General features: G+C 37.1%; 2 protein-coding genes across 2 annotated transcripts; one reads left to right on the plus strand and one right to left on the minus strand.

Moving 5' to 3' along the window:
* Window positions 1-369: 369 nt before the first annotated feature.
* Window positions 370-8379, minus strand: LOC110383828 (major facilitator superfamily domain-containing protein 12). Its single transcript, XM_021344738.3, has 8 exons — window positions 7438-8379; window positions 7120-7327; window positions 6758-6842; window positions 6480-6671; window positions 6007-6304; window positions 5584-5734; window positions 5060-5187; window positions 370-4978 (listed from the first exon to the last, which is right to left on the minus strand). Exons 1-8 carry the CDS (start codon window positions 7715-7717, stop codon window positions 4905-4907), a joined length of 1416 nt encoding a protein of 471 aa, XP_021200413.3. The 5' UTR covers window positions 7718-8379; the 3' UTR covers window positions 370-4904.
* An 89-nt stretch (window positions 8380-8468) lies between these two features.
* On the plus strand, window positions 8469-10501 carry LOC110380470 (GPI transamidase component PIG-T). The gene is made up of 3 exons (XM_021340476.3): window positions 8469-8757; window positions 8862-10148; window positions 10234-10501. Exons 1-3 carry the CDS (start codon window positions 8592-8594, stop codon window positions 10452-10454), a joined length of 1674 nt encoding a protein of 557 aa, XP_021196151.3. The 5' UTR covers window positions 8469-8591; the 3' UTR covers window positions 10455-10501.
* Window positions 10502-10518: the final 17 nt, after the last annotated feature.

Here is a 10518-nt window from a genome sequence, read left to right on the forward strand (position 1 = left end):
TTTTCATTCATAAAATGTTAGTGGGATAAGTAGGTCCTACTACCTAATTCTATTTTAGATCACAAGTTGTCTGATCATTAGATTGTCTGGTGTTATTCACGACTTTATTTTGGGTTCTAAAATTATTTAATCAAGTCATTCCATCGCATCGGTAATATTGGCTACTATCGAATGAAATCTCACGAGATCCCAAGATGAGACGAAAAAAATCTCAATTAGGGTTCTTGAAGTGATAGGAAAATATTACAGGTAATATAAGGTACTCTGAGTACGTACCTACCTAGGATGAGTAGGATAATGATGACGATTGGTATTTGGTTAGGTTTAGGTGGTAAGAAGGTTAAATAACTGAAACAATTCCGACGGATATACAGATTCAAAAATAATTTATTTAATTTATAAAAAGTACCTACCTATATACCTACTGATTTACTGATGTGCAATTTGGCTAGAATAATACAGCGGTAATTTAATAATCACAATAAAAAAAATAAGTACCTACTCCATAGTCACTTTATAGTTAATATTAGGTACGAAAATGTAGCTCCATAATAATTACTTATATTTCAATAATAATTAGGTATGCAGTACTGAGTGAATATTATGTTTTTTTTTTCTAGTAAATATAATATCAATTGGTAATTAACTTGCAATTAAATATCATTTACACAATTAGCACCTGTACTATCATAACACAGTTAAAATCTTAACACAAAAATAACAATAGAATATCTAGATATGTATTAACTAAATATTCACAACAGTTGCCGGAATGTAAAATAACACTAGTAACGTGTTATCATTTTTATTATACTATGTTAATAGTCATTTTGTGCTCTAACTAAGACATCTTCACATACTACAACTTTCAGGCTGTCGCACGAGATCCATTTATTCTTCTTATACTGAATCTAACTTTAAAATATCAATTCCTAAGAGTTCCCCATTACTTTCTATAGAGATTTATTATGAGAATAAATAACCAAATAAAATATGTGAGTAAAATGCCTTTCGTATTGTTGTAACCAAATAAATAGTATTATGTTCACCTATAGGTACGTATTTTCAGCCCCGGATCTAGGGGGGGGCAAGCCGGGGCCCATGCCCCGGGCGGCAAATTCAGGGGGCGGCAAAATCAGGCGGCTGCCAAATTCACACTTCACAGACCAATGGACTACTCATCATTGATTTAACATTGACCACGGAATAAATAATAGCACAAGTACAGCAATTTTATGGCCATATCAACTTGACCGATACCCTGAGCGAGGAGAGAGATATGCTGCAAGACTGCACGAACATTTATTATTCACAAGACGAAGTTTTAACAAACTAAAACTGATTAAAATTATTTGCGATCATCTATGAGCCAGAAACGCTTATCACATATTTATTGTTATTTTAAATCCTGCTCCTTCTTAACCTATGGTGCAGGGCGTGCGAATAACCCGGGCGCCTCGGTCTCAGGGGCGCCGTAGGACGCCCCACCACCAGGAAATTTCAATGAAATTACACCCTTTTGATAAGGAAGTTTCACATTGTGATGATGATGATGTCCTCCTAGCCGATTATCGGCTACGGCGGCTGTTCTCATGTAAGGAGATTAGCCAACTTCGCAGGACATATTAAAGTGCACAAGCATTTGCGCAGATACAGGTGCACTCCCTATTCCTTAACTCTCATAGCCTCTCATAGCCCGATGGGACAGTAATCCGTTTAACATCCACTAAGTGAAAAAATTGGCGATCGCTACGCTCGCGGCTATGTGACACTACATGTACATTTTTTCTGATTGTTTATTATTTTTATTGACGCACCGAATCAACGAACACAAATGGCACTCGCTCTAATCACAGTTTCTTTTTATTTGTACTTACATAATTCCCAGTTAAATTTGTGAGTCATCAAACAAATATTTTTAAAAAGTTCGCGCTCGCTACGCTCGCGGCTACTTGTTGCTTTACAAGGTACTTTTGCGTCGTGGGCTCAAAAAATTTTGCGCTCGCTACGCTCGCGCAATATTATACATAGTTTGCCTTCGTTACTACATAAGTCGAATGTAGCAAAAAACAATTTACGGAGTCCTCAAAAACAAAAAGTTTGCGCTGCTTGTTACTTTACAGCGCTTTTTAAAACTTATTAAGTTTTTGTGTCCCAAAATTAAAAAAATTGCGCTACTTTCTACGGTTGCATGAATCTGTCTCGACTTTCATAACGTAATCCTGCCCAACAGTTTAAGCCTACAATGATTTGGACACAGGCCCGCCGTAAGCGGGCGTGCAGCGCGTGCACCGCACGCGGGCGGCACGTCCTAGGGGGCGGCAAATCGAGCGACTTATCACGTTATATTAAAAAAAAACAATATCTTCTTACCAATTATTTGATTTCAATATTTCCGAACACAGCAATAGCTCTAAGAATATTACTTACACTGCCGATTTCAGTTACATCTGTTGATCATTTTCAAAATTAAAAATTATTACAAACGATTTAAGATCAACAATTGGCGTAGCGTGGGGGGAGAGAGCAGGGGGGGCAAATGCCCTGGGCGGCACTATTTAGGGGGCGGCAAAATTAACCCATACGGCAAAATTAAACCATAATTACGTAATAAACATATTTTTACTAAAAATAGATGAGTAGATTAGCAATAAAATTTCAGAAAAACCGCCCTCGCTTTGGTCGTCCCCTATCAATTTTGACGGGTTCATCCTTTGCATCCCCAAAAAAAATCGCGCTAGCTGCGCTCGCGCCTCCATGTCAGATATCGCAGTCAGTAGCGGTTTTATGGTAGGGCGCGGTCGTACGACGGCCCAGGGCGCCGGATATAAGGGGCGCCGCAGGCGCCCCCAACCAATCCTTGTTCAGAATGTTACTCCTATTTTTGTTTTAAATTTCATCAAAGATTGCAACTTACAAGAACTGTATCCAAATGAATGGATAGCATCAGGGCCATCTTAACCTATGGTGCAGCGTGTGCGAATAACCTGGGCGCCGCGGGCTCAGGGGCGCCCAAGGCGAATTTGTGTTTAATTCGTCGTTAAATTTGAGAAATTCTCGAAGAAACACTACTTTTATGTCCCAAAACTCAAAAATTTTCGCGCTCGCTTCGCTCGCGGTTTCCTTACTTTACTCTTCAATTTTTTATCACATATAGCTACTTTTAATGTCCCAATACTCAAAAAAATTCGCGCTACCTTCGCTCGCGGCTTCTTCACTTCACAGTCGCTTTTTACTAAATATGTTTAGGACTTTTAGTGATCCAAAACTCAAAAATTTTCGGGCTTGCTTCACTTTACAGTTGTTTTTATTTTTCAAGATTTTTTAGTCTACCCTAGCAAAAAGGGAGCGTCGTTTTGAAGTTCTTTTATTAATAAGAAAGTAACTTCTAGTTTCCATATGAACTTTCTTATTTACGGTACTACTTTAAGTCCCAAAATTTTAATACATAGGCGCCATCATCAACAAAGAGTTATGTACGTTTGGGCAAAATTTTAAGTAATTTTTGTTTTGAGTTCTAAAATATTACAAAAAATTTCGCGCTCGCTTCGCTCGCGCAATCTGAAGACACATTCCAGTGTTTTTGCATTCACCAACCAGCAACCGATGGTTGAGTTAAAACCGGCACTGATCGCAATTTATCTTTGTTTAATTGTTGAGGCCTTCAATTCCGAAAAATCATTTTTCGCGCACGTCCGTTATAGCTTTTTGTTCACTTTGGCTTTTTATGGTATGTTTACTTCATGAAAACTCTAAGGAAAAAATCGCGCTCGCTTCGCTCGCGGCTTCATGTACATTTGCACTTCGTTTCTGTGCATATCTTACTTTTTGACTTTGCTTTGTTAATTTACAGTGGTTTTTATTTGTTTTGTGTCCTTAGACTAAATAAATTTCGCTCGCGTCGCTCGCGCTTCCTTACATATGAAATATGTCTCATGCGTTGATTTTTTCAACGGAAAACCCACCAAAAACCATTAATAACATATTTTACTGAAATTAAACATTGCTGTAGATAATTTAAGTTCGTAAGTTTAAGTTACCCATAATCTGTTCTAAGCACTTTGATATACATTATGTTGGTACCTACCCATTAATCACAATCTTTCAATAAATAGGGGCCACTTGGGTAATGATTGCACTGCATTGATGCCCTAAGCAATTGCTTAGTCTGCTTATGGGCTAACCCAGGACTTCTTAGGTTACTCTAAGACTTGAGCATTTCAAGTAAATAAAAAGTTATGTGTAATATATGTTATGTACCTATTGCAATATTTATGTATCCAAAAGGAAGTGCGTTTTCTGCAATCAGAGCGGTGCATGTAGATATTTTTTTCTGTTGGACAAGTAAAATGGATATGAATGGGCGGGTGGGTCCGGACCCCCTGGACCCCCACCCCCTTATATATTTTTTGACAAAACCCAGTATAATATGTAGTCGTAGGGCGGCATAATCGGTTTTGCACGCGGGCGAACAAACAGCTAGCGGCGGGCCTGTTGGACACCTTTTTTAAGTCCTTTACCTACCAAAAAAGTGACTTTCGTTCGAACGTTCTTATTTATATTCCTTATAACTACTCTAAGTACTTCGATCAATATGTACTAGGTATAGGTGGCGCTTGGGTGATGATTGCACCCAAGCGCTACATGAGCTAGAGGCGGCCCTGCCTGCCTGCATAGTGATAGCTGAAATTAAATGGATGATAAAGGTGAATAAACATAAGTAGGTAGGCAGGGCGGCATTTTTCAGTTTTTGCCCCGCCTAAAAAAAATTGAAGATCCGGGGCTGCGTATTTTAGGTACTCATCTTGAGATAATATGATACTTATGGTAACTACCCAGTCAATTATATACTTAAGAAATATATTATGTGTGCATTGCATACATATATTGTACTAAAATTCGCTTCATATACTTTCTATCGCCGCAGGCAATTGCTGTTCTTCTGAGATCACGTCAGAGTTATTTATTGAGGAGTCCACTGAAACATACAAAGACAAAACATGAAACTGTGTAGGTAGTTGTTAAAAATATACTACCAAATATATTATCAAGTACTTACCAGTGGATGATGGAGCATCAAATCTAAATCTTGGCAAGAGTAGAGTTAGCACGAGTCCTATAATCGCTGCGACGCCACACACCCACACAAGCACGGTCCCGTAGTACGCCGCCGGGGCGCCGTCTGCGCTGAAAACGTAATATCAAATTATTAGATATAGCAAAGGATACCTATATATAGCTTTTACTATTTATTTTATTGCGTATTGCACAATGAGGTCTTATGAGTTCATCGCCCTGATAGGGCACAGCAATTTAGAGCAACAAGTTAGGAATACTAATATTAGCACAGTTTGTATCATATATGGACAAGAATGCTTTGATATAAAGTAGGTACCTAAAGTAGTTGCAAAGTGGATACAGTTTTACATTGAAACAGTAGGTTGCTTACTTTTGAAAGTGACTAATAAAATTATGTGTTTTGATAAAATCAACACTATTACAAATTGTTGAAATAATATTTGAGTTCAATTAAATGTGTAAACAGAAGCATTATGTGTCACTATGAATCATTAGTTCACTTACTATGCCTGTATAATAGCAATTGCAATACCGCACGCGAGCTTATCAGTGAAACTCATGAGGCCGTAGACAAAGGCGGAAGCTTCTGTCCTAGCTCCGACTAGGTCAGCCGTCAGAGCTAGGCTCGTCACCAACATCACTGCACCACCAAAACCTGATAACAGAAATACAATTTATGAACGAAAATTCTGGGTAAAACCATATCATACACAGAATTGGAGCTGACTAACTACTTTTATCACAACAAAGTAACATAATATGTTATTACATTGTCACAGGGGTATGCGAGGCTCATTCATCAGGTTTGTTAGTTTATTTAACAGTACATAGACTAAGAGGTGACAGAACATTTTAGGATAATAGCATGGTTTTATTTACTACATAATTGAAATATAGGTCAATGTATGTAAGCTAGAGGGTACTAACCTATTAACACAGCAACCACATAAATGAAATAAACTTTGTAATCATCATCTGATCCAAGATAAATCCACACAAAACCAGCTATTGCGCATGCAGCACCGGTCAAATAATTAAGTTTTCGAGTGAAGGATCTTGGTGCCAACCTCTGTACTCCAGCAGCTGCCAGACTGCCGAGGTACAGGGCGAGAGGAACCACGGCCAGGGCTCTCGCAGCCAGCCCTAGCGTCCGGTGCAGGTACAGTGGGATGAGCACCTGAGATATGTTGACTACCAGCCTCGTACACATGTACACTCCTGCAACCTACAAACAACTTAATTAATTATTTAACATTAAATATTTGAATAGTAATGAGTAGGTAATGAGTATTGATAACTGTGTTAGTGTACTGATAACTAGATACAACATATTTATAGGCCTGTGTTCAGTTAACCAAGCTAATTCAGACATGCAGTATGTTATTTGTTTATCAACTTACTTGATACATGACTGGTTTTTGTAAGAACTCATAGTGTGCCCCGCTTTCACCTTCAGCTAGGAGTAGCTCTTGACGTTGGTAGTTGTTTTTTTCAGTAACAGAAAGATGAAATATTATTGATGTCAACGTTCCTAGTCCTAATACTATATAGACAACATGTCTAAACTTCCATGCATCAGTAGGCCCAACTTGCTAAAAGAATAAAGAAAATGTTTCAAACATATAACTCATACACAGAATTTACGATTTAGTGATTAATAAAAAACTAATAAACTTACATGCTTATCACATTCCCCAGTCAAATGTAATATAATCCATGTGATAATATAAACAAATAGATTAGAAAACACTGTAAATCCATATCTGGAATAGAAATATTAACATAATTAGTATTCTTATGAAACATATTCAATTAATATGTTTTTTTTACATGTTAAATCTTTTTTCCTAGATAACTGGGTTGAGGAGATCTAATAGGTAATCGCTCTATGTAAAACAGTGTACTCTATTGTATCCAGTTAGACTAGAAGAAAACCCGAACATAGTTGGAAAAGGCTAGGCACAAGATATAGATTTTTACCATACTATGCCCTTGATACATGAATTTTATCAATTTATAATGAACACAAAACATATTTACCTGATTGCAGTCAGATGTGTCCTTGTGTGATCATCCTCAGACAGCTCTGGTATTAAACTTAAGTGGGATATCTGAACAGCAGCCCACCCAATTTGGAATATAACAATAAATGCAGCATAATAATACATTTGTGCCCATTTGTGTGTGGATGAACAACCAATACATTCAGTGAATATGAACGGGAATGAAGCAAGAACACAGGCTGTACCTAAAACAAGTAATTAAGCATTGGTAACTATTACCAGTAAACTGATTTCATACTTAGCAAATATATAAACAGCAAGTAATTAATAATTAAAAACTTTAAAACATACTTACCAAATAAATGCCATAGTTTCCGCTTACCATACTTTATACTAAAACGGTTGTCGGTATGATCTGAATGATAGCCAACAAAAGGCGTTGATAGAGCATCCATTACTTGACCGATTAACATTAAGTTACCTGACTGAGAAGCACTAAATTCAAGTACTAAATGAAAAAATACAAGAAAATATGTAAACCATAAACTTGCACAAACATCGTTCAATACATGGCCTATACCGTAGCCCAGTTGTAACCGCAAGCTAGTAGATATGTGTATAAATTCGGTATCCATTTTAATGCACTTAATTCACGTTACTATAATTAATAAAAAAAGTTAATTCTTTTTTATTGTCGCGTCGTGATATTAGAAACTTCGTACACACATAATTAGTTCCGTAACGTTAAAGATTATAATGGTTTGGTATTCTATTCTATTCATAAAAAATATCGCGTCAAGATTTAATTTCCTTCACAGTTCACATTTATCACATTTTCTATTGTCTCACCAACATAGCACGTTCGCAAGCTGAGCAAGTATTTTTTTTGAATATCATGAAATTCAAATTGTCAACAATGTCAACACAGTAAGGTCAAAGTTGGCAGAAATGTCAATTTCATGTCATTATTTTGCCATAGACTTGGGCTTACAATTTTTAACGTTAGGTATTCTCAAAAAGCTTGTCGAGAAAGGGGATCGAGGTACGAAAAATTTGGAATTTTCTTTTTCATCTGCCATCTGCATGCCATTGCCATGTCACTGTAGACACACAATATCATAAATTAGCACGCACGCCTCACTTTCTCACCGTACGATAAGGAATATCACATCAGATTCGAATGACGTTACATTTACAAGACACTGAACTTAAAGCATCCTAAGATTCGGAACACACAATGCTCTTTATGATCTCAGTGGCGTGCACTTGGAGAGGCCTATGTCCAGCAGTGGACTGCGATAGGCTGATGATGATGATGATGATGATGAATGCTCTTTAGTCTTTGTCGTAATGTCATTTACTATTAAAACTATTTTGCTGTCAAGATTCAACCTGTCAAGTGTCAATTTTTTAGAAACATAGTGCCGAATAGGACTGATACCGAATGATTGAATTTGATTACACTGTTGATAATGAAAATCTTTCCTTAAACTCTATTCGTGGCTTACAATGGAGACCCTTCGTAAATTAGTATATTACAGTGTATTCCTTACTTATTTTTTATTTGTCCGTGGTGATGACTTTAAAGAGGAATTATATATAAAACCTTTGCCGCCGACTCATCTGTATAGCTACTTTCAATTCGTCACATTGGTAGATGGGGAGACTTCTTCATGTAAGGATTGATAACATAAATTGTTAACGGTTATATACTTGTTTTTTTCATTAAGTTGACATACTAGTGAACTTCCTTTATTCAGTGAGTATTTCTGTTTTTAGTTCATTCCCACTTGGCACCTCGATCATTGGCTGAAGTTATATCTCGCTTTCAAGTGGAGGAGTTACACTTAACTCTTACTGAAGGACAATGGAGACATAACCAATGGGGATATCCAGTACTGGATGCGGCACCTGGGGCCGAGTTGTATGCTTGGTTCTCACCTGATGTTACAGATGTTGATACACATTGGAAAAAATTAAGTGCTACTCTTTCAGGACTCTTTTGTGCTTCGCTTAATTTCATTGACAACTTTAATACTGTCACACCTCAAATGGCCCTTTGGCCCATGGGAGCAGTCAAATCTAGTCAAAATGTTACTTCACAGCTTCGATATGCTTCACTACCTAGGGAGATTGTGTGCACAGAGAACTTAACACCATGGAAGAAACTTTTACCATGTGAATCAAGTCGTGGCTTTTCTGCATTGCTCAACTCCCGGATGATCCATAACACAAACTACCATTCAATTGGAGTTCATGTAAGAAAAATCTGTAAATTAAGTGACTGCTTGGAGACTCAAATGGAATTTAAACAGACGGTGGCTCTTGTTTATGATTATGATATAATAAACAGCAATGACTGGTCATTCAGAAAATTATTTGGCCAAGGATTGCCTGGAGCTTGCCCGCTTTCTTCAGACAGCAAGATATATGTTGATATTACTTTAAATGATACACAGACATTCACATTAACACCAGCGCCAGAAAATGTTATAATGTCTCAAAGAGGTGGTAGCGAAACTAAATTAGCAGTCTACAATGTAAAGCCTGATGGCCAAATGATAAATATTGGAGCTAAATATAAATCTAAGTTACATTTACCCCTTTCTGTACCCCCACCTTTACACTTTACTCGCTACATTCTTGGTTATGGTAAAGAGTATGGAGGTATAGTGACAGAGATTACAAACAACTGTTGGACTTCTATAAATGTTGTTGTTTTGGAAAATGCTCCCTGGTGGTTGCCAATACAACTTAGTTCCCTAAGAATTAATGGTGAAGCTGAGAGTAATTTGGTTATGTCTCAATTCTATTCACCTGGTAGGAGCAGGCAAAAACCATACCATTTGGAGCTACTCATCAAACTTCCGCCTAAATCAACAACAACCATTACAATTGACTTTGAGTTTGTCTTTCTGAAATGGCAAGAATATCCTCCTGATGCTAACCATGGGTTCTATGTTGGTTCAGCACTCATTTCGGCAAACCTGCCTACAGCCAGAAACTATACAAGTCTGCCTATTACTGGCTCCACATTTGATTCATTTGTTAATGCATCAAAGATATGTAAGTAGTCCAATTTATACTATACATATATATATATTTGAATATGTTGTTTTGATAAGAAATCTCAAATACTGTTTATTTTCAGGGTACCCTATCGTGTTCAGAACAAATGGTGCTATGGTATCATTGCCTACTCCAGACTTCAGTATGCCTTATAATGTTATCTGCCTAGCCTGCACTGTGGTAGCACTGGCATTTGGCCCACTCCACAACATCTGCACAAAAGAGTTAGTTCTCAAGCCCTTGGGAACTCCTGTGTCACTAACGCAAAAACTGTTAAATTTATTTAAAAAGAAGAAGGATTAAGAAGAAGGAAGTATTAATTTTGGACTGAATAAAATAATACAGAATAATGTGGTTTTTATTCATA

This window comes from Helicoverpa armigera, chromosome 3, assembly GCF_030705265.1.
Source record: "Helicoverpa armigera isolate CAAS_96S chromosome 3, ASM3070526v1, whole genome shotgun sequence".
In the NCBI taxonomy this organism is placed as follows: domain Eukaryota; kingdom Metazoa; phylum Arthropoda; class Insecta; order Lepidoptera; family Noctuidae; genus Helicoverpa; species Helicoverpa armigera.

Coding starts and splice junctions, on each gene's coding strand:
- LOC110380470 (XM_021340476.3), top strand. CDS start 8,592: ATGGAGACCCTTCGTAAATTAGTATATTACAGTGTATTCCTTACTTAT. Junction 8,758..8,861: donor AGATGGGGAGACTTCTTCAT/GTAAGGATTGAT, acceptor TTCTGTTTTTAG/TTCATTCCCACTTGGCACCT. Junction 10,149..10,233: donor TGTTAATGCATCAAAGATAT/GTAAGTAGTCCA, acceptor GTTTATTTTCAG/GGTACCCTATCGTGTTCAGA.
- LOC110383828 (XM_021344738.3), bottom strand. CDS start 7,717: ATGGATACCGAATTTATACACATATCTACTAGCTTGCGGTTACAACTG. Junction 6,305..6,479: donor AAAAACCAGTCATGTATCAA/GTAAGTTGATAA, acceptor AGTTGTTTGTAG/GTTGCAGGAGTGTACATGTG. Junction 4,979..5,059: donor TGATGCTCCATCATCCACTG/GTAAGTACTTGA, acceptor TGTATGTTTCAG/TGGACTCCTCAATAAATAAC.